This window comes from Aspergillus aculeatinus (assembly GCF_003184765.1).
Source record: "Aspergillus aculeatinus CBS 121060 unplaced genomic scaffold BO66scaffold_35, whole genome shotgun sequence".
Taxonomy (NCBI): Eukaryota; Fungi; Ascomycota; class Eurotiomycetes; order Eurotiales; family Aspergillaceae; genus Aspergillus; species Aspergillus aculeatinus.
In genome coordinates, this window is record NW_020291504.1 from 219,919 (window position 1) to 246,855 (window position 26,937).

Sequence of the window (26,937 nt, forward strand, 5' to 3'; positions counted from 1 at the left end):
TTACTTTAGATGGGGTCCCCCCCTGGTCGATTACTGCATTAATATTAGACCTCTTGACCATATTCACTTCTGTAATGAAAGGAAGACTTGGATGGATCACATATTGAAATCAAATTGATACCAGGTAACCAGGCTGGGGTCCGGCGACTCACCTCGAACCCGGCACTACCGAACACGAAAAAGACTACCTACATTTCGAGACCAGTTATGTTTTGTCATGGCAATAAATTCGCAGTCCTCAACTCGTTCCAACATGTGAGTGATGAGTAGCTTGTTCCAGAGCCTGCTCTCCCTTCCCCTTCAGAAACGAAAAGAAAAGGGCGAGATACGCCTCGATCACCCTGAGATCCATACGCCGCGAACTCTGACGGCTCCCAACCTGACAATCAGAACGGCGTGCTCCATAACGTATCTTCAGGGCCATTCAGGTCCAGGATTGGGATATAATCCAGAGTATCGCCCACGTCACACCGGCTCATGTTCCGCGCGATCTTCCACAGCAGCCACTGTCTTCCAGGGGGGAAGCTCCCGAAGAACACATCTCTTCGGCCCCGGACCAGGGCCTTGGCCCCCTCTGTGAGCTTGGAGGTCGAGATCGCCCGATCAATCTTTGTTCTCAGCACCATGAGTCGTCTGGCCTGATCTAGGTCGTACCAGAACGTCTCCAGGGTGGCGTCTACGCGACCGCGTCAGCATCCACGGGCTCTGTGATCGCTCGACTAGACTACGACTGACTTACCTGGTCTGAGCCGACGATACACGGGCGGCAGGCATCGCGGCGGCAGGCTCTCCAGCAGTTGGACCCCAACCAGCAACCCCACATTCATGGCCATATGGACCCGGACTCGCGCCGCCGCGAGGTCGAACGGGTGGATGCGACACCGGGCCGAGCCGCCCAGATCGGTGAGGACTTTCTGCAGTGCGCCGAGGTATGCGCGCCGTCGGTCGCCCGGCACGTCCAGCACTTGTTTCAAGCGAGGGTCCTCATCTGCCAGATATCGCTCGATGCTCGTCCGGCTGGTGGTGGGCCGCGCGCTGTGCTTCTACCAGGCTGGCGCGTAGGGATTGCGCGAGCCCCTGATCGCCCGGGAACGGCAGCAGGTGGCTCCGCAGGATGATCGCGAGTCGAGGCGCGAGCGGTGCGAAAGTGTGGAACTCGGTGTACACACTCACCTCCCGAAGCCCGCTCTGCGGGTCCACGGTCGTCGAGCACGGCCCCTCGAAGATCCCAAACGCGTTCTCGGTCAGCAGAAACTCCTCCGGGGGGTCGTCCGGCTCCCCGAACGCCATGAAGCTGTGCAGGAGATGATGCTCGAACATGGCCGCGTCGTCCGGGTAGATCCGGCGGCGCAGCGTCTCGCGCCAGCTTCTCCTCGGGTCATCCAGCTCCAGGTCCAGGATCTGCCGCAGGTTGTCGAACCACACGTCACGCGGCGCCGTGAATCCTTTGGTCTGCATGTACCGCAACATACGCGCGCGGTCGTCGGCCTGGTAGCTGCGGGCATCGTCGTGGTTGTACCGGTCGAACATCCCCGTGTTCCGATACTTCATGAGGAAGAGAAACTTGCGCAGGGTGTCGACTTCGATCCGTTGCAGCGTGAGAATCGAGCCCCGGGCGGCGAAGGTCCGACGCGCTTTGTCGATGATCTCGCTCGCGCGACCCTCGACCCTCGAGAGCTTCTCTTCCAGGTGGTTCGGGTTCTCGTCGAACCCCGGGTCGCGGTACATGTCCACAAGGGCGAACTCCGTCGACACCGGACGCTGGGTGAGCGCTGGAATCTGCAGGTCGACTTTGTTCACGAGAAAGTCGCGACAGCGCGAGGCTGCGCTGGGGGATGCGGCCGGGCCGGCTGGTGGCTGCTCCCTCGGGGCGAACTGTCGCAGGATAAACCGGGGAATAAAATGATGTTTCTGCTGCCCGCGATCTGTCATGTTCGCCATTTCTAGACGTAAGAGCTTGAAGGATCGGTAGGTGGACAGTGGGGTATCTTGGGAACGAAGAGAGCAGCATGGCGACGGCGAGAATGAGGGGGTCTCTTGTCTGTAATGACCCTCCGCACAGTGTGCGCCTCGTCAGCCTTGACCAGAAACGACAGGCCACGATCTCTTGATGAGGTGCAAGCCAGCCACGATGCAAGCGCCGTCACATGGTGACGAGGGTACCGTCGTACCCCAGCCGTGACGTTTAGCGCCTCCACCAACGAGGCATGCCAACTGTGCCGCATTTATCTTTGGTCCGGTCGGACTCGCCTATGACGAAAATGGTGCTTGTCTAAATCAGATATGCCTATGTCTGTCCTTGTCGATATAATCATCTCTCTTGGGATAAAGTTATTACAGCGCACCACTTCAGTGACTTGCGGGTCTTGGGGTCGAGCCTAGAGAAATCTGGATGGGACTACGATCACTTCCCACGAATTGTCGGCAGTGAGTACTTGGTCTATGCGACAAAAAGTAGGTAGCTTCAATCCAGAGGGGACTGGCTAGCAAGGATCAAGTACTCGTTTGACAGAATCGTTGATTGGGATATCGGGGACTGATGACTGATTAAACACCGATATGGTAGTAGTAGAGCAGGATGATATCAACCAAACAGGCAAGCCTTGCTTTACCGATCCACATGCACACCTCATGGTAATCATGTTACCCATATCTCAAGAGATTAGTACCAGGTAATCACTACTGCACTTTGACTCCACAGCTACCAGGTGCCACCGTATGATCCTTGCACCTCGCAATGACCCACAACGGGAAACACAATATCATAACCTCAACTTCCATTAGCGAAACTAAAGACAAGAACTGCTCGAGACCCAGTCTCTCTCCCTATGTCTGACAGCCATCCGACCAACCAACCAACCAACCGAAGATGATTCCGAACTTAAATAACCCATCCATACCAACCACCGCACTGCAAAATTCACCAACAATGAATCCGCCTTTCAACTACTCAAGAGAAAGATAGGTTAGCGCACCAATAACAGAGCGCCAAAAGATCTGAACCACTTACCAGCCTCTTGATCTCCGCAAGCTGGTGGGGGGCTTAGATATGCACTCCCGCGCCCAGCCCCGCCCCGGCCTGCGCGGCAACCTCGGCGGCCGCGTTGGCAGCGGCATCGACGCCGAAGCCGATGTTGAACGGCTCGGGGTTCGCCTCCGGGTTGGCGGCGGCGAAGGCGGCCAGGAAGAGGGTGGTGAGGGTGGTGAGGATGGTGAACTGCATTTTCTGTTCTTGCTGTTGCTGTTGCTTTTAGAATGTCGGATGTTGGGGTGGGGGTGGGGGTGGGGGTTGGTTTGGCTGTGTGAAGGGGAGGGGGGCGCACGATTAGGATTAGGGATTATCTTAGCTGGTCTTGTTAGAGATTGGATGGTTGGATGGATGGTTGGATGGTTGTGCGGAGGGAATGGAATGGAGTGGACTGAAGAAGAAAACCGAGCCTGCGATGTTGTTGATGGATTTTGGGCTATAGGGGGAGGAGACGGGGTTTATATCTTGCTTCTTTTCTGTGCTGCACAGTACTGCACTGGGTGGTGGGTGCGTGGTGGGAGATAGGGGTAGGGGCTTTCCTGAGAATTGGGTTTCGTATCTGAATCTCAACTTGCAGGTTCTATTGTCGGAGGTTGAGGTGGCTCGATTTTTGGGTCGCGTTGGGTTGGATCGCGTCGGGAGAGATCCAGCGGGGACTGAATTTTGGGCCGGAGGGTTTGTACTTGTGCTCGTGTTTTGTCCTCGGGGACTTGTTTTTGGGGTGGTTTGGTTGGGGAAGAGTGGTTTATGGTGGTAAGTGCCTGTTTGTTTACGATTTCGAGTATGGATATGGTTCTAGGCCTATGGAAAGCGGGCGAACAGGTGGTCAGTGGTCAGTGGTCAGTGATCAGTAACTCTTGTCTGCATGAACTCCTGCAGGACTCCGTGGTCGGAAATAGATGGAACGGTGTGGGGTAGGGTGAAACGGCGGGGTGCCTCCGGACTATCCTGTGACATCTTATGCAGGTTAGCGAGACACTGAAGACACATTTCACTCTGATGTTCATTCAGAACGCGATGCATGCGGAGCCTCCAAAAATGGGAACTGTGGTAGGTTCCTGGCGATCTCGAGCCGATCGTCCCGGCGGGTTCCTGGTGCCCGAAATATACTTCAGCTGCGACGCTGGTTGCTTCGCGTTGGCCGAGGCACATTAATGATCGTCACCCTTCTAATTCTTCGAGATAAGATCCTAGTAGTGAGTTGCAGTCTTTGCTCAAATTATGGTGAGCATCCTGGAAAAGAGTATGTAGGAAGCGATCGCCGTTTTCACCTGCACCGAGGTTCAGGAAGCTCTGGCTGGGTGTTGCTTCTCTCTTGACAGGCTACTGCTAATGAATGCTCTACATTTCACCATCGGGTCTTGCGACTGACCACTTTCAGGGATATCCTAGACATCCTGACAACCCAGTCCTAAACAGCTACATCCGGAATCCCAGCCTCATACTCCAAAACCTTCGGGTGCTTCACCCCTCCCACCCTCAACACCCCCCAATCCCGCTCCACCCCCTCCTCAACATCCGGATACGGCCCGACCGGCGTGATCGCCCTCGGATTGATCATCTCGTGACTCTTGGTATACTGCCTCCATCAGCTCTGCCCAACCCCCCCGGGAAACACAACTTACATTCTCCTTGATATGCCGGAAGTCCGTACTCGCGCGCGCCGCCGGCACATCCCAGTACATGCCCTTCAGCCAGTTATGCAACACGGGGTAGTCGTGCCGAATCGTCCCGAGATTGCACTTGAAGTGCTGCACGTACACCGTGTCGAAGCGGATCAGCGTCGCGTACAGCAGCACGTCCAGCTCCGTCATTTCCCTGCCCAGCACGAACGGCCCGCCGTGGGCGGCGACGAGGCGCTCGAGCTTGTTGAGCGCCCCGAACACCGGGATCACCTTCTCGTTGTAGACCTCCTGCGTCTCGGCGAAGCCGGCCTTGTACACGCCGGTGTTGAGGTCGGCCTGGAGCCAGGGGCTGATGGCGTCAATCTTGGCGCGCAGGTGGGACGGGTACAGGTCGATCGCGGCGAGGGCGGGCGGGATGTGCGCGTCGAAGGCGCGGGGCAGCCAGCGCAGGATGTCGATGCTTTCCTGTTGCTGTCTGTGAGCGGTTGAGGAGGGGCCAAATCCGACGACCACAGGGACATACGTTAGCAACGGCCGTGTTGCTCTTCGTGTCCCACAGCAACGGCACCGAGTACCGTCCCTTGTACTCCGGATCCGCCCGGAAGTACACCTTGTGCAGGTAGTCCTCCCCGAAGAGGTGGTCCACCGTCGCGCCGGGGTACTCGGTGTCGCTGGCCGGGAACTTCCACCCGGGCCAGCCTTTCGAGTCGCCCTTGGGGTATGGCTTGACCACGCTGGTGCGGATGATGTTGGTGAGGCCCTTCAGGTGGCGGACGAAGTTGACGCGGTGCGCGAACGGGCAGAACAGCCCGATGTACAGGTGGTAGCGGTGGGGCTCGGCGGGGAAGGCATTGCTGGGGATGATGCCGTGCCAGCCGTCGGCGGTGCCAGGCTGATGTACCTGCTCGGAGGAGGGAGGTGTGGCGGCAGATTCGGAGGCCATTGTGTGCTGATTTGGGTAGATGTGAAGCTCAAGTGTGAAGCTCAAGTTGCTGCGGTAGGTTGGTGGTGACATGCGGTGCGGGGACGGCCCGCTGACGTCATTTGCGCTAACTACGGTAGTTAACTCAACATACAGTAATCGGCAGCAACCCAGTAAGGCCACCGTAATAGCCACTTCACCTATCAAAGTAAGTATGGGCAGATATCAATGTGTCTAGTAGGGCAGCAACATTACACTCATCAGATTGAGAAGCTAGACCTCTTTCTCAAGTAAAGATTGTTACAGAGACCAAGTTCATTCGATTTATGAAGTGATGAGTACAGGTAATTGTTTAGACAACTGTCAAGACCACTGAGAGAATAAAGCTTTCATGATTCCAGGTATATGGACTACGATATAGCAGCGCTAGGCGACTGTGCGAGATGACAATAGCACGCTATAAAGTCTGAACAACCCTACTGGGGAAGACGTACTACCGCTCGATAGCTTGATCGAGGCATTTTTGATTGGAAACCACTCCGCACTCCCGACGCGCGGCCAACGAGGCAAATGTGAATGCATGAGGGCACCCGATGGGCAAGGGCTGTACAACATAAGAAACCGAATGCCGATTGACAGAGGAGAATGGGGCCGCTCACTTCATCGCCTGGCTAAGTCCAAACGGATTTGCATTCCGGGATTGAATAGACCTAGTAGGAGTCTCCTCCGTTAGTTTGTATATACTAGAGAGAAGAGAAAACGCGCGATAGTGCATCTGCTGCTGGAGCTCTCATTCTGTGCTACCTAAATTTCTTCCAATGACTACCTACAAGCCCAATGGGATAGTGATAACTAGATACAACGCCTTGAGGTGACGATTGACCGCGAAGCTGCTTGTACGACAAAGTAGTCATAATTTGAACAAAGAAGATTATAAGGCTTCTGATGGTAAAGGAATTCAACTACTGGCAAAACATGCAACTGATCATAGATCGAGCCTGAGCCAACCGACATATCACTTACGTATGTCATGTGGTGTCTCATCTCACCAGAGGTTTATATCTTATATTAGAACAGCACAATAATACAATCTAGATATTGTCTTCGAGTATCACGTGGCCGTGTTGCTCCCCGCCCAAGAACACGGTCTAAGGATTATTCTTTTGAGGAAACGTGTGGGCCAAAATGCTTTGGATGCTGCCTTCGAAGGTTGAGTGAACGCACAACAACCTTTCAGCAGCAAGGAATTCTTCTGTCTCTGGCTCTGCTATCGCGGAATGATCCTAGGGTGCGTCGATGAATGCCTGTGATTCTATACTAGTACGGTACCGTCAATCACCTTGGCTACACCGCTCAGCTTGCGGGGATACATAGGAATATCCCAGAGGCGTATATGGGTGGCTGCTTTTCACGGCTAACCCCGAGATTAATTCTTTCTGGTGGTGTGTCTCTGTGTTAAAGTGAGATTGACCTGATTTGAAAATACTTCCACGGAATTAGTTTAAGATGAGGAGGACGGTGAAGTTGAGAAGAACCGGTATTAGCGATTCAAGGTCACGTGAATGTCTATCGGAGTGTCCTTCCCGTCAACTACCGGGGATCATGTGACCATGAAGCGATGTGTGAATCCTCAAGCAAGGCAGACAGCCTGATAGTGCGGATATCGATCTGCCAATCGAACTTGGCATCGCCCCGAGGTGGACCCCAAGCTTCAAGCAACACCGATCTAATTCCGGCTCAGCCACCAACATGGAGTCAGGAACAGGCAATCAGAGGATCAACACTGCCATGGAAGCAGAGACGCTATCACGCTAACCCGTGGGGGCGGAACCCCCTGAATTTGCGACCGAGGATTTAATCGCGATCATCTTCGCTCTTCTCAAGGTCAGTCAATCGGACAAAATTCAACTCCGTCGTGCTATCGTCATGAGACCGTACGCTGTTGCCCTCCTCGCTGCGCCCGCGCTTGCCGCGCATCGCACCGCCCGCGACGCGATCGAGAGCATCTGCACCAAGAACAACATCATCACCACCGACGACTTCATCCTCTACAACAACCTCTGGGGCGAGGACTACGCCACCTCCGGCTCGGAGTGCACCTACCTCGACTACGTGAGCGGCAACTCCATCTCGTGGCAGACCTCGTGGACCTGGGCCGGCGGCGCCGACTACGTCAAGAGCTACCCCAACGCGGTGCTGAACGTCGGCGCGAAGCAACTCAGCTCCATCACCAGCATCCCCACTACGTGGTCGTGGAGGTAAGTCTTTGCAGCATGCTGCAAGCGACAGGCACCCCCCACTAACCAGTCAACAGCTACACCGGCACCGACCTCAAAGCCGACGTCTCCTACGACGCCTTCTTCTCCACCACCGCCTCCACGACCGCCACCCACGAGTACGAGGTCATGGTCTGGCTGGGCGTGTACGGCGGCATCGAGCCGATCGGCAACGCGGACGGTCCGATCGCCAGCCCGACCATCGGCGGCCGCGTGTGGGATCTGTACAAGGGCCCCAATGACTGGACCGTCTTCAGCTTCGTGGCCCGTGAGAATGTCCAGGACTACTCCGGCGATATCATGGACTTTTTCAACTATCTGATCGACAACGAGGGCGTCTCGTCGAGTCTGTACCTCCAGACGCTTGGGGCGGGGACGGAGCCGATGACGGGGTCGGATGCGTGGTTTACTGTTGCGCCGTATGAGATTAGCATCAACGCTTAGTAGGGTGGTTTGCGAGCTGCGCAGAGGGGAGATGGATAGTGGAAAGTGTGTAGAGTTGGTGGATATGCGATAGCTCAACCGATGTGATAACTATTCCTGCTGGCAATCAAAAGATAGTATGCGAGCTGCGTAGAAGGGAGATGGATAGTGGAAAGTGTGTAGAGTACTGTTTGCCCGATAACGATCGATGTGATAGCTATTGCCACTGGCAATCGAATGATACTGTGCGGGAGATTCCACGATTGAGGATGCGAGATTGGGTTGCGGAAATATCCGGTCATGGGATCTGGTCACTAGCTTTGAAGGGGTGATTGGACGAGAACCGCATTCCTGTCACATTTCGGGGCGTTGAACGGAGGACTATACAATGGACGCTAGAGAGCGACAGTGCATGATATCCACCACCCCCCTGCGTATAACCCACGCATACCCCGCTCGGTACTCGCACTCGCAACACCCCCCAAATCCAGATCAGATGGTCGCAGCAAATGCCGTCGACGCGACTCACCCTCACCGACCGTCCGGATTCCAAGGCTCACGCAGGTCTCACATACACGAGTCACCCTGCGCGGCCGTGCGACGCTGGGGTGACGCAGACCATGCCGCTGTGTGACCCGGGTGATACCGGTGCCGGATCCCATCTATAGTACTTCACGAGTCGAATATCTTCGATTAAGAAGGCCAATGCGATTAGCGAGGACTATACCACTGCGTGTTGGTGGAGCAGCAGTGACCCTGAGCCGTGGATCTGCGGAGTGCCCGGCGGCCAATGCAGCCTTAATTAGTGGACACCTCCGTAGGCACCCTTAGTAAACTCTGACTGTCGAGCCTGAACTCCAGTCGACGGTTCGAGTGATGGCCAGTGCAGTCAGGACGCGGATACATCGGTGGGCGCAACTGGAATCCTTCAATCAGATGCCATGCACGCAGGAAGGAGAATTAGCCGCCGTGATTCGGTGGGCTGTGATGCGATGCATGGGCAATTCCAAATACTCGGTCTGTCGGGCTGCGGTTGGTCGTTGGGTATGTCCGTCATACTGGGGGGGATTCATGCCTCAGGGGAGTAGATGGGTTTGTAATGGTTGAATTGAAGATAGAGCAGCGCTGGGAGATTTCCCCACATAATGTAACAAATGGATTGTGAGTTGTAGATCAGTTGTAGATCAAAGCATTGATGATTGAGTTTGGGGGAGGGGAAGAAGGAAAGAAGGAGAGAAGGAAAAGAACAAATGGTCCGAGCGGGCGGTGAAAACATCTCCGGATTGGCTGGCGGTCGACCGAGGAAGGCTTCCTCTTCCTTTGCTTCATCCCTGATCCTTACCAACGATACTTGTTTATCTCCGCCTTATGCCGCTTGACTGTCTTCGACATCAACGATGGGAACGGCGTCGGAATCAGCACGTTTGTCACTGTGATATCATTCCAATTCCTCCGCTAGAGCAGCCAGCCCAGTCCTGCGACGCCACCAGGTATGTCAGCAAAGTGAACCTGAGGGGCAGCTGGGAAGCTGGCATTCGCCCAATCCATCGACCAGCAGATGACCTCTATGCTTTCTTTCCCGACCAGGAACACATGTTCGTACCAGGGTCTGCGAGATGTGCTAGTGGCGAGTCGCCCTAGGCCATCTCATAGGCTATTCAGCGCATTAATCGCACTAGGAGCAATAGTCTGGCTGCTATACGCCGGCCAATTGAAGCGCAATGGCTAAATCGCTGGCTCGAGCGAGTGTCGCTTATTCCGGCTATTGTCTTGTCGTGTCCGTCCTGCGAACAAGGCTATTATGTCTAGATCGACAGTCAGCTCTCCTCATTTTTCTGTCGGGAATGCTAAGCTTACCTACTATCTCCAGAACACGAACACTGCCCTCACAGGACCGAATTTTGGTCTCGTTGGGCCCCAATGTCGCTTGGCTGCTTGGCGGTACAATGCGACCTGCTCACATCTTATCACCCCGCAACAGGGTTCTCGTCGTGCCAACCGCATCCAGCTCGCATAAGCATCACAACGAACGCCGGCCACGGTGACTGCACTGCCGTTATCAGCACGCAACAGAGCTGGACCTGCATGAGGATATCCACTATCCAGCTAGGATACTCCCTTCCCACCACCCCTGATCCATGGCGGGTTGCGCCGTCTGCGAATGACGGCGGTCAGCAAACACGAGTCGGGGGTCGTGGGGGGGAGAGACGCCGAGGCGCAGGATTCTCTGGCGCAGGGGGAACCGCACCCGGCTGGCTCGGAGGGTTCGCCTGACAGTATCATGGGATTTCCTCGGGCCAGATTGACGGCGGGAGGCTGATGGTCTCGATCGAAGAATGGCTTTGTGTGCCCGGCTGAGGAACTCAATCTCACAGCATAGGGGTCCCCTTGCGAAGCTATAAAGGCGACCCCTCGCTGGTTGTCTGCCTCAGGTCCAACCATATTCTCTACACACCTGATTATTGATTCGTTACATACTTGCTTCCCAACATGCAGTCATTCGTCCCGCAGATGCTCCCCCCGGCTGACCTGAAGCTGGCCATCCCCCCTTCACTAGGATATACCCTCAAAGCCCCTTCCCGTCTGCCTCCTACCCCTCCTTCGTCTACTTCCAGTCTTCCAACCAGCGAGCTTGAGCCCGAGGTTGCTGTCAGCACCAGCCGGAATATTCTGGAGACTTTTCCTGAATACGAGACGACTGCTTCATTCGACCGGCTGCGTGCAACCGAGTACAGCTACCTCGACGAGAACAACCATGTCTACCTGGACTATACTGGGGCCGGACTAGCTGCCAAAGCGCAGTACCAAGCACATCAGGCACGACTCAGCGTGGACCTGTTCAGCAACCCGCACTCCGCCAACCCGACCAGCGAAGCTTCAACTAAGCTCGTGGAACAAGCCCGCGCCGATGTGCTGCGCTTCCTGAACGCGTCCCCAGATACCTACACCGTGATCATTACAGCAAACGCCACCGGGGCCGCCCGACTTATCGGGGAGTCCTACCCTTTCGGCCGCAACTCGACTTTCCTCCTCACCGCTGACAACCACAACTCGGTGAATGGCATCCGAGAGTACGCCCGTCGCCGACACGCGCGCACGGTCTACCTCCCGCTCCAGACCCCGTCGCTGCGCGTCGATCCTGATGCCCTAGCCTCTGCACTCACACCAACCACATGGCCCTGGACTCGTCGATCTTCAGATGCGAAGGCTCGTCCGAAGAAACGCAAAGGTCTTTTCGCCTATCCGGCTCAGAGCAACTTTAGCGGCGTCCGCCACCCACTCGAGTGGATCACGACGGCCCAGCACGCCGGCTATGATGTTCTGCTCGATGCAGCAGCGTACCTTCCCACCAACCGACTAGACCTTTCCCCGGCCAACCCGCAACCGGACTTCATTCTGATGAGCTGGTACAAGGTCTTTGGCTTCCCGACAGGTCTGGGATGCCTAGTCGCCCGCAAGGACGCCCTCGCCCGCCTCTCCCGGCCGTGGTTTGCCGGGGGGACCGTGCAAGCCGTGCTCACTGGCGTGCACTGGCACAGCCTGACCACGACGGAGGGGGCGTTCGAGGACGGCACGGTGAACTTCCTGGCGATCCCCGAGATCTCGGTCGGGCTGAAGTGGATCGAATCTTTGGGCATGGAGAACATCCGCACCCGGGTCCGCTGCCTGACGGGGTACTGTCTGGCGGGGCTGCAGGCGCTGCGACACAGCGACGGCTCGCCGATGGTGAAGATCTACGGGCCCGCGCCTGACCCGAACAGCCCCGGCGTCGATCCCGGCGGCGACCGCGGCGGCACGATCGCCTTCAATTTCCTGGATCGAACCGGAAAGATCGTTGACGAGCGCATCGTCGCGACGGAGTCCGCCGCGGCGGGCATCTCGCTGCGCACGGGGTGTTTCTGTAATCCCGGCGCGGCGGAGCACGCCTTTGGGATCACGAAGTCCTTGCTCCGCAGCCTGCGGAGACGGTTCAGGGACACGCTGACGGTGGAGGAGTATATCCAGCTGCTGGGGCTGCCGTCAGGCGGGGCGGTGCGGGTGTCGTTCGGGCTGGTGTCGAACGTGAGCGATGTGGAGCGGTTCTTGGGGTGGGCGGAGGGGATGTATCGGGATCGGGTGACGGGGACGGAGGGGCTGGTGGCGAGGACGGAGTGTTAGCTTGGTGTATAGGATTTGGGGAAAGCATGCTTGGTGTGGATCTGTTTTCACTAGTCGGGTTAGTTTTTATATGATCTTGATAGTGTAACCTACAATACTACAAAACAATGATGCCATCTCGCCCGCCCAGAAACTCAGATCCTGATACTTGACTCCTAATCCCTCAATCCTGATTTCCAATCCCGCATGTTATTGGTGGTGTGGACATGTCGCCACATAATTGCTTTTTCGGCAGCAATAGTCCCATCCTTTGACCTCGTAGTAAGTTAGTGTCCAGCCCCGCAGTCCACTCCACTCCGTACCTCCCAGGAAGATCCGATCGTTCGTCCTGTCCTATCTCCACTGCACCATCACCATCCACCCATCCACATATCCTAGTGCCTACTTACTTGTAGCTAGCGGAAAATCTGGTTAGCTCGACAACCCACCCCCCGGCCCTTGACCCTTGAGCCCTGTTTTGGGTGGTTGCTTTTGCGGCTGAGTTGAGATTCTCTCAATTCAAGTGTTGGTGCACGGATGGATGGACTACCCCGGCCATCTTGAATGAGAGACAGTGAGCACAACGCTATACCTGAGTTAGCGATAGTCTCGTCTAGGCGGGTGATGCAAGAAGAATGGGATTGTTTGGTTTGGTTTGGTTCGATGCCTGGAGGGCTCTAGCTTTGCGCTAACGTTAGTGGATACTACTATTCTTTACGGTCCTGGATTATAGTATAAGTTAAGGCAAGGTAAGGTAGGTGGGTTGTCGATCTCGCCTCGTCTGTATCTGGCGGGAGGCTCGTGTTCGGGACTTACTTTTCTTTGATTGGATGGGTGTGGGGTGGTCTGGCTGGGTTGTTGTGTAGCGATTACTTGGTTCTAGGTGGTTTGGGGTTTGGGGTTTTGGGATGTTGGGTTGTGTTACTGTATGAGGCTCGTGCTCGTGGGCTGGGTTGGATTTTCGGTGGTGGTGGTGGTGGTGGCCGGGGTGGTGGATTGGGTTCCGGATACGGGAGGGCTGGATGGGGCTGTTTCATGTTTTCGAGGGGGGGGACAAAGGAGGAGGGGGAGGGTGATTGGGCTGGTGGATGGTTGGGTAGGGATGGAGTCTGGGCCTTTGTGTGCAGGTACATGTATGTACTGTACTATTCTAGTTTATAGATCTTACTAGGGATACTACTGCAGGGTATGGTGCTGTTGTTTAGGATAGTTATGAGGTGAGAACATGGTCGATAGTACATTAGACACTGGGTGGATGTTACTGCTGGGTAATAGGCGATGAATGTATAGGTAGAGTTCTTGCAGATCGAGAGTGTATAGTACTCTTGTATATAGGTTATAGTATATGCTGCTATGACAGTGGAGAGGTGCGCTCGAGTGACGTAGTGATTTGCTAAAGCTGGATCGAAATGAGGCTGCTAGCGGAATCCATATCTGAATTAGTGTTGGATTCTGGGTAGTTTGATAGCCAAGATGACCGATCTCTTCCGAGGACCAACCTAGAACTTACCAGACACAGAGGAAAGAAAAGTGGAGGCTGAGCAGCATTGGGCTGAGGACAGGACTGAGAAGTGAGGGCTGAGGCTGAGGCTGAGGTGGAGCTGACGCTCGCGGACTAGCCCGGCGCCCTCACCCTCGTATTGGTGTAGCAGCAGTGGGGGCAAAGCCGCCGCCACGCGACGCCCGCGGCTGCAGTGCCACGGATGAGCAACTGCCACATGGGGGATTACCTGTACCTTCATCCTTACCCTGGCTGCCTGGTTGTGCTGGGTGAGATCCATCCTGGTGATTCTATGGGTAAGACAGTTCGATGAGCGATTAGCGTCTACCCAATGGGTTTAATATCGCTAGAATGATTTAGTTGGATTCTCCGCGTAGAACTTGACTACTGCACTGGACTTGGGGTGTCTGATTTTTGCGCTATCGATTTTGGGCCTTGTTCTGTGGATACTTCGCAATAAGTATACTTGCTGCCTATCCATGATGTTCAGGGTTGTGGGTGTATGTCTGAACGGATTTTGAGATCTGTCCCTAGAATGTACATTCTAGAGTTGGTTGAATAGAGTGAGGCAGCCCTCAGCTCGACTTTCCCGCCTTTGTCGATTGCATCATTGCTTGATAGACCATCTCGAGCACTCATCCCATAGCTCTGGGGTGGAAATTCCATGTTCATCATACTCTTTCTCCTGCCTGTAAGTCTTCGCTAGCCATGTCGTAGAGGCCGTCTAGACCACAGTCAGCTAATCGCATCCCGCCTGCTGTACAACACCCGAATAACTTCAGCGAAGCCAGAACACACTAACCCGCGACAACAGAGCGCATCCATACACCTCCCGCACAGTAAAGTCACAAAACTGCCCGCTCAATCCGATCAATTCCACTACCCACCACTCCTACCCCAGTCCCAGTCCCATCCAGCGCCACCACAACTCCCTCAATCAAAATGCGAAGCAACATGATACGCAACAGCCGCCTCATCCCCTTCAAAAACCCCACAAACCGGACAAGTCACCGTCGTTGCTGCCGCCGCAACCGCCGCCGCACCCCCATCCAGCCCCCCTCCACCAGCAACCTCCCCCCTCCCACCCCGTCGCTTCTGCCGCGACGGCTGGGTGATAAACGCATCCAGCCCGATATTCTGCGGCGGCTCGGCCGCCTCCCCCCGCCTGTCCCGGGGAGCTCTTCCCCGGGGGAATTCAGCTGCAGCAGCAGGGTCTGAAGACTGCCCCCCCGTGCTCGTGCTCATGGACTGCACCCTCCCCACCCGCCCGTCCGTGAGCCGCACCTTGATGCCCCGCGGGTGGTTGCCCCGCGTCAGCACGTCGGCGATGGTCCCTGAGACGGTGCGGCCGGTGGGTTGGTCGGCTTTCAGGACTATGTTCACGTTGGCTCCGGGGAGGACTTCTTTGGTGGTGGGGACGCGGGGCATTTTGTGATGGGATGGGGCGGGATGGTTGATGGGGGAGGGGTTGCAGGTGCAGTGGTTGGTTGTGGGTTTGATGGGTTTGGGTGGGGGGGATCACGTGAGCCATTAGTCATCCGTGCATGGTTTGTGCGGGCTTTGTGCAAGCGGTGGTGGGGTGGATTGAGGGTTGGGTATGGGTGTAAAAGCTATTGATGCGATGCTCTGTTCCTTTTTGAGTAATATGAAAGGTTGATTATTGGTTCAAGGTGGTAGATAGACTTTTTGTTTTGAGATGTCAATTGGTGGCGAGGTGCTTTCTATATGCCTCCCTAATACTGTAGAAGATGCTGCCTGGGGTGCGCAGAACAATGGATAATCTAGACTATATAGGTAGCTGCTTCTATAACTAGTTCAATTTAGACTTCCCTCATTTTAGAAAATGCGGTATCGAACAAGCAAGCGCCCAAGGTATTGCCACCTGAGGCATTCTGCTGCTCCATGGTAGTGTTAAAATATGTCAGACACCGAAGCAAAGCATTCAAACGAGTATATAATGTCTGGGAATAGGAGATGTACTCGAAGATCCTTTATCAGATCTCCGAAATGGGAAAGGAGTTGAGAACCTAGGGCTGTCCCTGCCAAGAGGCAGCGCGATCGGCCCACTGCACTGGACCCCCTACAAATTCTGATCTGAATGATGGAATCTACCACCGGATAGCAAGGATGACTGTGGAGAATGGCATCGAGCCATCTTGGACATAGATAGAGCATCATTTATATGTGGGATGATCTATTTACCTGGAGCTAAGCGCTGCTTGTACACTGATATATCTGCTCTCTACATCAAGCAGACTAACCTAAACAATGTTTTCAAGGAAACTACGTGTGCTAGGCATCTTACACGGCTGGATTGAAGTGGCCTGCAAATCAGAACACCCATCGAATACCCACCTCTCAATGCCATCCGCTCGCTGTCTCAGAGTGGTTCCATATGATCCCTTCATCTGCCTCTCCCCACTCCCGTTTCAGCTTGTTGTCCTCCCGTCCGAACACCATTAATTTAAGCTTAATCCTTAAGAACAGCCATTGCCTTCCATTTCAACTTATTCTCCCCATTGTTTGCATTCTTCTTCTTCCTACAATCGTTTCACTCTTTTATTTACACACTCGTTAAAATGCATCTCTCCGCCACCCTCGCCCCCCTCTTCCTCTCGTCAGCGCTGGCGCTGCCCGCCGTCTCCCGCCGCGCTGCTGCGCAGTCGGCCACCACCCTCTGCGGCGACTACGACTACATCATCCTGCAGGACACCCCCTGGATCGTGTACAACATGCTCTACAACGCCGCCGAGACGGTCGGCACCCAGTGCACGGGCTACGACTCGCAGACGACCTCCGCGAACGGCACCAAGGAGGTTGTCTGGAGCAGTGTGACGGACATCGAATATGTGGAGGCGACGTATGTTCCCTTGTCACCATCAATTCCACAAACACATCGACTAACAAGCCGGGTGCAGCAACAACGTGCCCAAGGGCTACTCCTTCGTCGGCCTCACCGCGGACCTCGAGACCAAGATCTCGGCCATCTCCTCCATTCCGGCCGACTACACCTGGACCAGGACCAACACCACTGCCTTCAAGGGTATGCGCCCAATCCCTCCATTTCGCTCAACCCTACTCCAGAGCCAGAGCTAACGAGAAAAGGAAACACCTGCTTCGACTTCATGACCAACGACGTCAAAGGCGACTCGACCTCCTCCTCGTCGCACGAGCTGATGCTCTGGCTGCAGTACGAGGGCGGCCAGCTCCCCATCGGCTGGACCGACGGTGCCGTCGCCACCATCGACGATCTGTTCGGCACCTCCTGGAAGCTGTACGAGGGCGTGAACGACGACTCCGGCATTACCGTCAGCTCGCTGCTCCCGGATACCCAGTTCGAGGGGGCGTTCGAGGGCGATCTGCGCGAGTGGCTGATGGCGATGGTCAACTTGGGTCGGTTCACGGAGGAGACTTATGTGAATGTTGGCAATGCCGGGTGAGTTTCTTCCCTTTCTCGGGGAGTATGTGGTGATTGGGTGACGGGGCTGTTGCTAACGCTGGAATAGCACGGAGTTCTTTTATGGAAACTCGGTGTTGAATGCGACGTTGGGTCTGCAGATTGATCTGGCTTAGGTCTGGGTTGTTGGGAGGTAGTGGTGGTGGGGAGTTGGGCTGCAAGTACCCGCATGCGAGTGCCTCAGGCTGGCCTGCAGATAATTTTGAAGATCAATAGAGAATGTATATGTATATGCAGAAGGTTGAACATTACTCCAAAGGGCTGACTGCAGAGTGGGGTGCGTAGCTTACAGCACTAGCGGCGGCTAAGTTATAGTATACTTAAACGTCAACCTCTGATCAACTCACCCAAGCATCGCATCAACCCATCCGACTAACCCACACCATGGAACCACAGCCCTTAGAACCACACGATGAGGGAACCCCCATTATCAGCAAACCCCTGAGACAAACCCTCCGCGCCCCATTCAACCCCGCAACCGCAACCGCAACCGCAGAAAAGGTCTTCCTCCCCAAACCCACCTCCCAAGTCCCCCCTCACTAAACCGAACCCCACCAGCTCTGCACAGCACCAATAGAATACACGCAATCCATCCCCGGCAAGAACACCCTCGCCAGCTTCATCGACAGTCTTACCGTATGGTTCCCCCTCCGCGACGAATACTCCGCACCCCTGCGCGAGATAACCGCCACCCTCTTCACCACGATCCTCATGTACCCCCCCTCCCATTCCCCCCTTCATCCCCATTACCCAAATAACGCTAAGGAAACCAGATTAGACGATATAGAAGACTCCTCCCCCCTCCGCCGGGGCCATCCCTCCGCGCACACCAAGTTCGGAACCGGACCGACCGTCAACGCAGCCACTTACACCCTAATGACCCTCACCGCGTCCATCCAGAAGCATCTCGGAGCCGAAGCCCTGGACATCTTCCTCGAGGAGATGCAGCACCTCGGAAAAGGGCAGGCGCTCGATCTCCACTGGACGTGTGTGAGGGAATGTCCCACGGTGGAGGAGTATGTGGGCATGGTGGATCTCAAGACGGGGAGTTTGTTTCGGTTGGTGGTGCGGTGGATGGTGCTAGGGGCAGGTCGGGAAGTGGATGAGGAGGTCACGGTGGTGGGGTTGGGTACCTTGCTAGGGAGGTATTATCAGGTTAGGGATGATTTGTTGAATTTGACGGGGGAGGTGAGTTCTTTCTTTTCTTGTCGGGTCTGGGTTCTTCTTTGGTGTGAGAGATGAGGGGTCTATTGGGCTGGGGTGTGATTGCTGATTGTGGTGCTGTAGTATTCGGTGGCTAAAGGTTGGTGTGAGGATTTGGATGAGGGGAAGTTCTCGTTTCCGCTGGTTTGGTTGTTGAGGGTCCAGGGGGGTGAGGTTGGCGAGGAGGTTTATGGGTTGCTTTTTGGTGAGGCTGGGGGCAGAGGGGAGGGGGGAGGGGTCTCGGGTGAGGTGAAGGGGAGGGTGGTTGAGCTTTTGAAAGGTGCTGGAACGCTGGAGGGTACGGCTAGGGTGTTGGAGGAGATTCTTGAGGGGATACTGGAGGTGTTGGGCGGGCTGGAGGGGAGGTTGGGGGTTAATGCTGGATTGCGCGGGTTGGTTTCGCGTCTGAGGGTTTGAGAAGTGCAGTCTTCAACAGCCGACTGGCGTCTATCTATGCTTCAGTGGAGAGATGAGAGATGGATATGCCGTTTCTTTCTGTACAAGGGACTGGCTGAGAGCGTGAGACTCAGAACGTTTGTATTGGCCCTTACAGCCCCCAAAATCATGCGAGCAAGGTCCCACTGCAATCTGGGCTACTGCGGTGACAGGTCAGTGACTCGACAGGATAAGGAAATGGGTAAAGTGATGACTAGCAGGTCCTGAAAGCTCCGTTAGTTCCACTCCTCTCGGGTCAATTTGAGCGCTGCAGTAGGCTTGATAATAGGTATTTCAGTCTTCAGTCAAGACAAGAGGTTGTAATGGACTATAAATGGTCTAGTCCATTCCTCCAAGGGAGATATTCTCCGAGAATTTGACCTTAGCAAGATAGCGATCATTGTCGATCTGCATCAAGACCGACCCTTCAAAAAGCGCAACATGCTTGCACTCCTCCCCCTTACAACATGTTCGACTTTCTCAAGTCCATTGACTCAGCGCTTGTTCTCTTCTACCCCCTTCTCCCCTGCCGCGTCTGAGGCCTTGTCCGAAACCTCATCCACTGCCTTGCCAGTAGTCTGCCCCGGAATCGGCTTCTGACAGTACGCAGCCGCGTCGTCTCCCTGGTGAGTATTTATACGTGCGTTAGCCCCATCGAAGTGCAAAAACACCAATCTGGCCGAAATCGGAAAGGAAATCCAGTTCAAATCGCGCAGCAGGCATAAGCCTAACTATGAGGGATACAGAAGAGAAAGAACATACCGAGTTCCCCGCACAACACGCCAGTGCATACCCCCGCGCAACATCACAGTCTGTCGCTGTTGAAATCGCGTCACCTGCTTGTTTGTTAGGTTCATGCTGTGGAGAATTGTTTTGCAAAGGGGAGAGCGTACATTCAGCGCCCACAGTCCCTAGCAACTCCGGGTCGAGCGCCACACCCGCTCCATCCGTCACGTCGGTGACCGCACCGTCGGCCAGCGAGTTTCGGACCTTGCAGCATTTGAGGTTGTGGTTGGGGTTGCATTTTTGGGCCAGAGTGGTCGCCGAGAAGGAGAGGAGGAGGACGGGGAGGAAAGTTGTGAGATGCATTTCTGAGGGTTCGCAGATTTCTGTGGCGGAGGAATCGAGATTGGAAGATGGTTGGTGAGTGTTTGGGGCTTGGGTTGAGGTTGATGGTCTCGAGGAATGACAAGTTCTTATGTTAATCCTTGCGAGAATTGAGTTTGTCTCTCTCCTGAAGATCGGTTATATGTCAGATGATGGGCATCGTGATCGGCCAGCAAAAGTCTATGGTGCATCTACTGGTTTCCAGGGCTACGTCGGTGGTCAAGCCGATGTAGCCGTTCTGGTTGCCTGGCAGATAATCATCGAACCCATCAGACTTCAACGGTTGAAGTCGATCGCAGAAATGAAGTGAGCTCAACTGTTTTTCTACAGTCGAGTATAAAGGAAAGAACTGAGGGGAAATGTACGTAGCAGGGGGCTGCCGTCTCACATGCAATGATATGCAGGGCCAAGTGTGATCGTCTTTATTGCATCTTCATAGTGACCTGTCATATGGCTAAGAGCTTGTGCATGGCACTTGACAGTTGACACAGGATTGATATTCGGGACCACAGTGCAAGTAGGCTGACTGTAACTTACTATGGGTGGAGCTGGCATGTTGTATACCCCGCTTATAAGTCGGTACGCAACAGATGACAAAAGCAGAAACCGGGCAGCCCCATTACACCCGAGTAACATCTGATGTATATAGCAGGTAAAAGAAGACAGCTTCACTGATTAAGAAACAATATACTCTACACAATTCCATCCTGCTCATAACCATCGAAATCGATAGTTTAGATCGCATGGTATGCTCCCACCCATGGAATCGCCCGTGATAACCCAAATCCACAACCTCGGCTTATCCCGACCGGGTTCTAGAACCATTATTCCTGCCTCAGGCCAGGATCCATCCTCATCAAGTCTAGCGTTCTCTTCCACACTAAGCCCAAACCAGCAAGACCAAAATGTCCGACGGCAGACGATAAGCGCGAGAAAAAAAACTCCCCCTCCCCGCTTCGCCTCCTTTCAGAAAAATTTCCCCCGCATCTCACGCATTCTTACTCACACAACAACGCCTAATATCTTCACCCTCCACCTTTCTTCACACCGTTGCCAAAAGCACCACAACCATCACCATGGGAAACGTAAGCGACTAACTGACTTTTCTTTCTGCAAGATGCGATGCGACGACTTGAGTCGGGTTCTCGGTCGCATTTAGGGAAACGTGGCTGGAGAACCTTGCTCAAGTCGAGCGGACAACACATGCAAATAGACACTGTGACTGCAGTGTCGGCTGATTCTCAAATACTTACGACTCATTCTCCAGGGAGCCAAAGCCCAGATGAAGCGCGAGCGCAACGCCAAGGACGCTGGCAAGGGTGGCAAGTCGCAGTTGAAGGCCGTACGTATTTCTTCTGCTCTTTTGGTGTCGTGTCTGGTGGGGAGGTGAAGAGCAAGAGGAAGCGCAAGAGGAGCAAAAAAGGGCGACCACTTACTCACGCTGCCCTAGAACGAAGCCGCCAAAGACATCATCTGCCAGATCTGCCGATCGACCTTCCTCAAGACGGCCAAGGCCCCCGCCCTCACCGAGCACGCTCAGAACAAGCACAACAAGACCCTCCAGGAGTGCTTCCCTTCCTTCGCCTAGATTTTCGGAGACACGAGCGATGGGTGATCGGTGGGATCAGCGGGGTTCGTGCTTGTGATGGGGACACTACGTGCATCTGTGCTGGGGAGTTTTTGAGCGACTGTTCTTGAAGTGCATATTTCTTGGAGATGGAGATGGGGGAGAATTGATACCTTTTGATTTTCTGTGCGACTACTGGTTTTCATGGAGGAGCACGGCTGCGACTCAGTAGTTTGGGCGTTGTAGGCAGCGGTCACCAACTCGTGGTTCATGTCGGCTGTTACCGTCTCTCGGACGAGCGAGGAGATCTTCATCTAGAATTGGACGAACTTCACTCTCTATAGTGTCGAGTATTGTTTCTTGCAGGAAGGCGGAGCATATCGCGGTGACCTTCTTCGTCCAAGCGATTGTCTACCCGGATGGACTCTATGTGCTGTCCAGAAGACTCTTATTCCGATTACACATGCTCGTACTATATGGTAGCACGGTTCATGATGCGTAGGCCAAGATCGTCACTGTATATGATGGGTCTGATCAAGTCTGGACAGGGCTTGTTGACCCTCTGTGACCAATGTCCGACAAGCAGCACGTCTTTCATCGTCCACTGTTTGCCGTCTGCCCTCAGTATCACCTGTGCGATAATCGCCTCACTCAGTGTCTTATACATGTAGTCTCGCATCCTGGGGCCAGTCGAGGTATTCGTAAATCAATCTTCACATAGTCTACAGCTGGTGTAAAAGATCTTCTCTGGGTTTATGTACACTTGGTCTAACGGAGTACGTCGCCATAGGACACCCGACTGGCAGTGGTCGGCCCTACTTCCGGGGGTCTCTGTCGGGAACAGACAGCTGAACAGGGTCGTCTATATGCGACCGGCAGCATCTCCTCAGCCTCCCCACAGTCGATCAGTGTCCTAGCTCTTCTTGCGTAGTGTCCTCTATTGACCAGTTCGTACTTTCATCGCATCTTTCAAAGTCTGTGAATCAATGTGGTTTCCGGAAGCCCAGTCGCAGACAAGATTCCCGCGTACAACCAGCCCTAAGGAAGTACGGATCCTGGAAGAGAATCGGTATCGCTCTGGGAGAGTAGATCCAAGGTAAACCGGTCAGTGAACAGTCTTCGACTTCACTTTGCGCCATCCTGCGGACAACTAAAACAGACACCATCACTACTATCCCTATTCTTCGGCAAAGATTTCCGCCTTCGTCCCTCCAACCCTATATGCGTTCCGTGGCGTTGGCTCGCCTAAACCACACCCCGCAGTCGAGTATCAGTCATCATCTTGTTGATCCATGTCCTGCATGCAGAAAGTCAAATACGCCCCGAGAGGATGCATGCTGGAGCTAGAGGTTGTGCTACTTGGGCTGCAGCAAGCTACCCGGTTTCGTACATATTGCGAGGGATGGCTTCAACGAAATGAAGTTGGGATGGGGTTCAGTCCGATGCTGCCTACTACTGGCTGCGAGACTGCAAGCCTCGTAATTACTCTCCGTGTTTATCAGGAGGTGGTCCCACGGACTGAGTACGATTTGCGACCAGCTTCAGAACCCAACTCTGCAGAAGTCGATGTGTGTATGTGTCGTGTCTATTGTGGGAGTTTTGTCGGCCATTGTCTCGACAATTGATGTCTAATTCGATAGATACGGCGCCATTGGATGCAGAATTGTCTTAGGTACTAGCCAGCCCGGTTTCACCGGGCCATTGTCTGTCTAGCATGACGTGGAAACCCCCCAGTACCCCCTCGGCCACCCTCCGGCAGATAACCAAGAACCGAGTGACGGGACTCGGCAATCCATAAAGAGAAAACATGTCCGATAGGACAAGAGACCTGCGGAATGCAACTTGATAAGATGGCATATTGCGCCATAAGGCGACATGCGGGGTACATCAATTGCCGGAATGCCGATGCATTGTTGGTTGGTGGTTGCATAACATGCATCGCGGATTGCGTGATACGTCCGGGATAAGGTGGGATGTGTTGACTGACTCGCCCGGCAAGACATGGCTTTGTAGTGATTCAAATAGACGGAAAAGACGGTTGTCACCACCCCTCCATCATCTACCAGATCAAAATCAATCGTACCAATCCCTTGCTCGGACCTTCACCATGGCTCCCGGAATCAACGAAACGCCTATTCCCATCCACCCGCACCCCGACGCGGAAAGACAATACCCCAAGCCCCTCAAGGTCAGCGGCGCCTTGGACAAGTACGAGTATGAGGAAACCACTCCCGTGATCGGACGCGAGTATCCGACCGTCAACATCGTCGACGACCTGCTGAATGCCCCAAACGCGGACGAATTGGTCCGCGACCTGGCCATCACCAGTACGTAGCGCAGCCCACAACAACCCTAACTCCCCATCCCTCCCGCAACACCTTACTACTCCCAAAAGAACCCCCACTAACAAGCCCAGTCTCCCAACGCGGCGTCGTCTTCTTCCGGGCGCAGGATAACCTCACCGACGCCCTCCAAAAACAGCTGGTCCAGCGCCTCGGCGAACTAAGCGGCAAACCCGCCACCTCGACCCTGCACATCCACCCGGTGCTCAACAACACGAACGAGTTCGGCGTGGGCGACGCCGAGATCAGCACGATCAGCTCGCTGGCGCGCAAGAAGCTCTTCGGCCCCAGCCACGCGCTCAACCGCCGCAAATACGACTCCGCCCAGTGGCACTCGGACATCCAGTTCGAAGCCGCCCCGGCCGACTACACCTCCCTGCGGCTGACGCAGCTGCCCCGCACCGGCGGCGACACCCTCTGGGCCTCCGGCTACGAGATCTACGACCGGCTCTCGCCCAAGTACCGCGCGTTCCTGGAGGGGCTGACGGCGACGTTCTCCGGGGACGGGTTCCTGCAAGCCGCGGAGCGGAATCCGGAGGAGGTGCGCATCTACACGGAGGCGCGCGGCAGTCCGTTGAATGTGGGCAGGGAGCTGACGGCTGTGCATCCGGTCGTCCGGACGAATCCGGTGACCGGGTGGAAGAGCGTCTTTGCGATTGGGCCGTTTCCCAAGGTGATTAATGAGTTGACCGGGGAGGAGTCGGAGGAGGTGTTGGGCAAGTTTAGGCGGGTCGTCGCTGAGAATCATGATTTGCAGGTGCGGTTGAAGTGGAGGAATGCGAATGATATTGGTGAGTTTGGGGCTTTTGCTTCGGGTAGGGTGGTTTGGGGTAGCGCGGTAGGGCTAACGTGTCGGCAGCGATCTGGGATAATCGGAGTGCGTTCCATACGGCGACGTTTGATTATGAGGGCCTCGGGGAGCGGTTCGGGCATCGTGCCGTGGGGATTGGCGAGGCGCCGTATTTGGATCCGAAGAGTCGGTCGAGGACGGAGGCGTTGGCGGAGGAGGCGGCGTGATGGCGGTGGTGGGTTTGTGCAGGTTGTCTTCGGACGGAGTCCTCGGAAATAGGTTGGGTCATGCTTGGTGCCGGAATCTCGTGGCTACTGACATCAAGCCCTCGAACAGCTTCTTATCTGTTCTGTATCGAGTGTAGAGGCCTCTTTCACTGCTATGACGTCTCTAGATGAGTGACAGATTTTAGATATTGCAACTGAGCCAGGTCATGACCAGTTGCGGTCCTACAATAACCTTACTATCTGCTACGTTATCCGGACAATCGTTGACCTCATATATACACCGGGAAACTAACTTTTGATGAGATGGGAAAGGCCGGGCGAGGAGCATTCGTTGTATGTTTTTGCTTCACCCTGTTCGATTGTTTCTGAAACTCGAAAAAACAAAAAGGAAAAAAGACAAAAGAAAAATCAGCAAAATGGGGTATCCCCATCGTGACCCGGTTCTATATATACCCTTCACGCGCGTCGACTTCTTCTCTTGCTGAATAGTCTCTCTTCCGACTTGGGGGAACCTATAACAAGTTTCAGCCTGCTGTCGAGTTCCAGCCTACTGAATGCTCGATGTATCGGATGCAAGACTCATCCTAAATGTGCACTGGACAGGCTCGATTGACAATGATACCGAGAGCCAGATCCAAGTACCACGAAGATATTCTGGTGAGGGTGTTCGAAGGAGCATGCGAAGAACGAGTCGGATCAATCTTAATTTAAATTTAGTGATAAATATTTTAAATATTTAGAAAATATTAGACCATTGTAATGCTATATAAAATTTCCAAGTTCAAAACTCAAAAAGATTAATTTTAATTATAATTATATTAAACCTTTTATAGTTTATCTAGAATTGAAGATCTCTTTTTTTTTAACATAAAAAAGAAGAAGCTTTTATAGAATTTTTTCAAAGCTAAATTTACATCAGTCAAGAATTTTTTAAAAGCTGTAATGGGAAGTCCTTGCAGATTCCGTCTCCAATCTACAAGCAGCTTAATTTACTTAAGTATTTGGAGTGATGTATCAAGGAGTATATGTACAAGCCCCTATCAGATACCTGTCGTTCTTTACAAATTAGTCTTTGTACTAACCCAGAATCCTAGCCCTCTATCTTTACCCTGTTATCCCCCGTAACCAGCGCGAAGCTTGTAAAGACACTACCCTACCTTTAGGCGGCGATGAAGACGGATTTTCTCCCGTCTTTGTCCTTAAGGGAACTCTAGTCGTGTACAGTGTCTATGCTATTTATTGTCGAGTCGATTTGTACAGCCGAGATACTAATAAATTCCGTCCCAAGTGCTGGGAGAATGGCATATTGCAGTGGCAGCTGCGCTGGGGCTATCTATTGCTTAATAGCCGCCCGTGTATCTGTTTTGATTAGCGGTATGCTTTGACTGAAGCGAGCTGTGCTTTATTCGCATATTCTAAGAATGCCAGGGGCTGGAGAGTCGGAATTCTGGGCCTTGGGAGGGAAGTCCGGGCCTTGCGCTTTGCTCGAGGAATGGGACGCTTGTTGGGCTGATTCACTAAGTAAAGAGATAGAATCCGATGTCTTGGTATTATGCCTGTAAGAAATGTAGTGCTTATCGAATTCTCTTGTTGATTAACTGAATAATTGAGTGTTTTTTGCTGGGACGGGCTCGGTATATTGACGCCTGAGGAATTGTATGGCCGAACGTATATTGGATGACTTCGGGTCCAGGCACCCTCATGCGAGCTTGTGTGTTATCGCGTGATACTTGCACCCTGCTTAGTATGTCTGAGTCAACATGGAGCTGCCTGATGGCCTCAATTGTCTATATAATATGGTTGCCGCCCACTTCTCCCCAAGGCTCCAAAGCATCACCTACAAATCTAAGCTCTTCGAAATGATCGTCCAGTCTGCCATTGAGTCAGGCTCCTTGTT

The 26,937-nt window shown here is 54.1% G+C and overlaps 13 protein-coding genes across 13 annotated transcripts; 8 read left to right on the plus strand and 5 right to left on the minus strand.

Annotated features, from left to right (window-relative positions):
* Nucleotides 1-252: 252 nt before the first annotated feature.
* BO66DRAFT_127541 (uncharacterized protein) lies at nucleotides 253-903 on the minus strand. Its single transcript, XM_025641966.1, has 2 exons — nucleotides 736-903; nucleotides 253-676 (listed from the first exon to the last, which is right to left on the minus strand). The coding sequence occupies exons 1-2, from the start codon at nucleotides 821-823 to the stop codon at nucleotides 387-389; spliced, it is 378 nt and encodes a 125-aa protein (XP_025502169.1). The 5' UTR covers nucleotides 824-903; the 3' UTR covers nucleotides 253-386.
* BO66DRAFT_393150 (DUF4238 domain-containing protein) lies at nucleotides 573-2,000 on the minus strand. Its single transcript, XM_025647691.1, has 2 exons — nucleotides 740-2,000; nucleotides 573-676 (listed from the first exon to the last, which is right to left on the minus strand). Exon 1 carries the CDS (start codon nucleotides 1,939-1,941, stop codon nucleotides 985-987), a length of 957 nt encoding a protein of 318 aa, XP_025502170.1. The 5' UTR covers nucleotides 1,942-2,000; the 3' UTR covers nucleotides 573-676; nucleotides 740-984.
* Nucleotides 2,001-2,850: 850 nt separating this feature from the next.
* On the plus strand, nucleotides 2,851-3,710 carry BO66DRAFT_127560 (uncharacterized protein). Its single transcript, XM_025641967.1, has one exon. The coding sequence runs from the start codon at nucleotides 3,050-3,052 to the stop codon at nucleotides 3,551-3,553; it is 504 nt and encodes a 167-aa protein (XP_025502171.1). The 5' UTR covers nucleotides 2,851-3,049; the 3' UTR covers nucleotides 3,554-3,710.
* A 417-nt stretch (nucleotides 3,711-4,127) lies between these two features.
* On the minus strand, nucleotides 4,128-5,621 carry BO66DRAFT_353186 (glutathione S-transferase omega-like 2). Its single transcript, XM_025644802.1, has 3 exons — nucleotides 5,177-5,621; nucleotides 4,654-5,118; nucleotides 4,128-4,607 (listed from the first exon to the last, which is right to left on the minus strand). The coding sequence occupies exons 1-3, from the start codon at nucleotides 5,594-5,596 to the stop codon at nucleotides 4,440-4,442; spliced, it is 1,053 nt and encodes a 350-aa protein (XP_025502172.1). The 5' UTR covers nucleotides 5,597-5,621; the 3' UTR covers nucleotides 4,128-4,439.
* Nucleotides 5,622-7,245: 1,624 nt separating this feature from the next.
* On the plus strand, nucleotides 7,246-8,556 carry BO66DRAFT_472794 (xyloglucan-specific endo-beta-1,4-glucanase A). Its single transcript, XM_025652992.1, has 2 exons — nucleotides 7,246-7,833; nucleotides 7,890-8,556. The coding sequence occupies exons 1-2, from the start codon at nucleotides 7,502-7,504 to the stop codon at nucleotides 8,293-8,295; spliced, it is 738 nt and encodes a 245-aa protein (XP_025502173.1). The 5' UTR covers nucleotides 7,246-7,501; the 3' UTR covers nucleotides 8,296-8,556.
* A 1,588-nt stretch (nucleotides 8,557-10,144) lies between these two features.
* Nucleotides 10,145-10,656, plus strand: BO66DRAFT_127626 (uncharacterized protein). Its single transcript, XM_025641969.1, has one exon. The coding sequence runs from the start codon at nucleotides 10,195-10,197 to the stop codon at nucleotides 10,546-10,548; it is 354 nt and encodes a 117-aa protein (XP_025502174.1). The 5' UTR covers nucleotides 10,145-10,194; the 3' UTR covers nucleotides 10,549-10,656.
* On the plus strand, nucleotides 10,565-12,432 carry BO66DRAFT_421635 (PLP-dependent transferase; the record flags this gene model as incomplete). Its single annotated transcript, XM_025649978.1, has 2 exons — nucleotides 10,565-10,877; nucleotides 10,935-12,432. The coding sequence occupies exons 1-2, from the start codon at nucleotides 10,765-10,767 to the stop codon at nucleotides 12,430-12,432; spliced, it is 1,611 nt and encodes a 536-aa protein (XP_025502175.1). The 5' UTR covers nucleotides 10,565-10,764.
* A 2,413-nt stretch (nucleotides 12,433-14,845) lies between these two features.
* On the minus strand, nucleotides 14,846-15,340 carry BO66DRAFT_440277 (YwbE family protein; the record flags this gene model as incomplete). Its single annotated transcript, XM_025651239.1, has 1 exon — nucleotides 14,846-15,340. One exon carries the CDS (start codon nucleotides 15,338-15,340, stop codon nucleotides 14,846-14,848), a length of 495 nt encoding a protein of 164 aa, XP_025502176.1.
* A 1,035-nt stretch (nucleotides 15,341-16,375) lies between these two features.
* On the plus strand, nucleotides 16,376-17,580 carry BO66DRAFT_377670 (putative endoglucanase-1 precursor). The gene is made up of 4 exons (XM_025645766.1): nucleotides 16,376-16,772; nucleotides 16,831-16,955; nucleotides 17,018-17,348; nucleotides 17,419-17,580. The coding sequence occupies exons 1-4, from the start codon at nucleotides 16,492-16,494 to the stop codon at nucleotides 17,483-17,485; spliced, it is 804 nt and encodes a 267-aa protein (XP_025502177.1). The 5' UTR covers nucleotides 16,376-16,491; the 3' UTR covers nucleotides 17,486-17,580.
* Nucleotides 17,581-18,070: 490 nt separating this feature from the next.
* Nucleotides 18,071-18,728, plus strand: BO66DRAFT_393155 (terpenoid synthase). The gene has a single exon (XM_025647692.1). The coding sequence runs from the start codon at nucleotides 18,081-18,083 to the stop codon at nucleotides 18,609-18,611; it is 531 nt and encodes a 176-aa protein (XP_025502178.1). The 5' UTR covers nucleotides 18,071-18,080; the 3' UTR covers nucleotides 18,612-18,728.
* Nucleotides 18,729-19,501: 773 nt separating this feature from the next.
* BO66DRAFT_472799 (uncharacterized protein) lies at nucleotides 19,502-20,149 on the minus strand (the record flags this gene model as incomplete). The annotated part of the gene is made up of 3 exons (XM_025652993.1): nucleotides 19,901-20,149; nucleotides 19,770-19,843; nucleotides 19,502-19,630 (listed from the first exon to the last, which is right to left on the minus strand). Exons 1-3 carry the CDS (start codon nucleotides 20,094-20,096, stop codon nucleotides 19,502-19,504), a joined length of 399 nt encoding a protein of 132 aa, XP_025502179.1. The 5' UTR covers nucleotides 20,097-20,149.
* A 976-nt stretch (nucleotides 20,150-21,125) lies between these two features.
* Nucleotides 21,126-22,095, plus strand: BO66DRAFT_393157 (uncharacterized protein). The gene is made up of 3 exons (XM_025647693.1): nucleotides 21,126-21,199; nucleotides 21,382-21,456; nucleotides 21,565-22,095. The coding sequence occupies exons 1-3, from the start codon at nucleotides 21,191-21,193 to the stop codon at nucleotides 21,700-21,702; spliced, it is 222 nt and encodes a 73-aa protein (XP_025502180.1). The 5' UTR covers nucleotides 21,126-21,190; the 3' UTR covers nucleotides 21,703-22,095.
* A 1,650-nt stretch (nucleotides 22,096-23,745) lies between these two features.
* Nucleotides 23,746-25,295, plus strand: BO66DRAFT_353203 (TauD/TfdA dioxygenase family protein). The gene is made up of 3 exons (XM_025644803.1): nucleotides 23,746-24,008; nucleotides 24,098-24,814; nucleotides 24,883-25,295. Exons 1-3 carry the CDS (start codon nucleotides 23,789-23,791, stop codon nucleotides 25,038-25,040), a joined length of 1,095 nt encoding a protein of 364 aa, XP_025502181.1. The 5' UTR covers nucleotides 23,746-23,788; the 3' UTR covers nucleotides 25,041-25,295.
* Nucleotides 25,296-26,937: the final 1,642 nt, after the last annotated feature.

Coding starts and splice junctions, on each gene's coding strand:
- BO66DRAFT_127541 (XM_025641966.1), bottom strand. CDS start 823: ATGTGGGGTTGCTGGTTGGGGTCCAACTGCTGGAGAGCCTGCCGCCGC. Junction 677..735: donor CGTCGGCTCAGACCAGGTAA/GTCAGTCGTAGT, acceptor GCGGTCGCGTAG/ACGCCACCCTGGAGACGTTC.
- BO66DRAFT_393150 (XM_025647691.1), bottom strand. CDS start 1,941: ATGGCGAACATGACAGATCGCGGGCAGCAGAAACATCATTTTATTCCC.
- BO66DRAFT_127560 (XM_025641967.1), top strand. CDS start 3,050: ATGCACTCCCGCGCCCAGCCCCGCCCCGGCCTGCGCGGCAACCTCGGC.
- BO66DRAFT_353186 (XM_025644802.1), bottom strand. CDS start 5,596: ATGGCCTCCGAATCTGCCGCCACACCTCCCTCCTCCGAGCAGGTACAT. Junction 5,119..5,176: donor GCAACACGGCCGTTGCTAAC/GTATGTCCCTGT, acceptor AGACAGCAACAG/GAAAGCATCGACATCCTGCG. Junction 4,608..4,653: donor TCCGGCATATCAAGGAGAAT/GTAAGTTGTGTT, acceptor TGATGGAGGCAG/TATACCAAGAGTCACGAGAT.
- BO66DRAFT_472794 (XM_025652992.1), top strand. CDS start 7,502: ATGAGACCGTACGCTGTTGCCCTCCTCGCTGCGCCCGCGCTTGCCGCG. Junction 7,834..7,889: donor CCCACTACGTGGTCGTGGAG/GTAAGTCTTTGC, acceptor ACCAGTCAACAG/CTACACCGGCACCGACCTCA.
- BO66DRAFT_127626 (XM_025641969.1), top strand. CDS start 10,195: ATGTCGCTTGGCTGCTTGGCGGTACAATGCGACCTGCTCACATCTTAT.
- BO66DRAFT_377670 (XM_025645766.1), top strand. CDS start 16,492: ATGCATCTCTCCGCCACCCTCGCCCCCCTCTTCCTCTCGTCAGCGCTG. Junction 16,956..17,017: donor CAACACCACTGCCTTCAAGG/GTATGCGCCCAA, acceptor TAACGAGAAAAG/GAAACACCTGCTTCGACTTC. Junction 17,349..17,418: donor GTGAATGTTGGCAATGCCGG/GTGAGTTTCTTC, acceptor ACGCTGGAATAG/CACGGAGTTCTTTTATGGAA.
- BO66DRAFT_393155 (XM_025647692.1), top strand. CDS start 18,081: ATGTACCCCCCCTCCCATTCCCCCCTTCATCCCCATTACCCAAATAAC.
- BO66DRAFT_393157 (XM_025647693.1), top strand. Junction 21,457..21,564: donor GCAAGTCGCAGTTGAAGGCC/GTACGTATTTCT, acceptor ACGCTGCCCTAG/AACGAAGCCGCCAAAGACAT.
- BO66DRAFT_353203 (XM_025644803.1), top strand. CDS start 23,789: ATGGCTCCCGGAATCAACGAAACGCCTATTCCCATCCACCCGCACCCC. Junction 24,009..24,097: donor CCGCGACCTGGCCATCACCA/GTACGTAGCGCA, acceptor TAACAAGCCCAG/TCTCCCAACGCGGCGTCGTC. Junction 24,815..24,882: donor GAGGAATGCGAATGATATTG/GTGAGTTTGGGG, acceptor ACGTGTCGGCAG/CGATCTGGGATAATCGGAGT.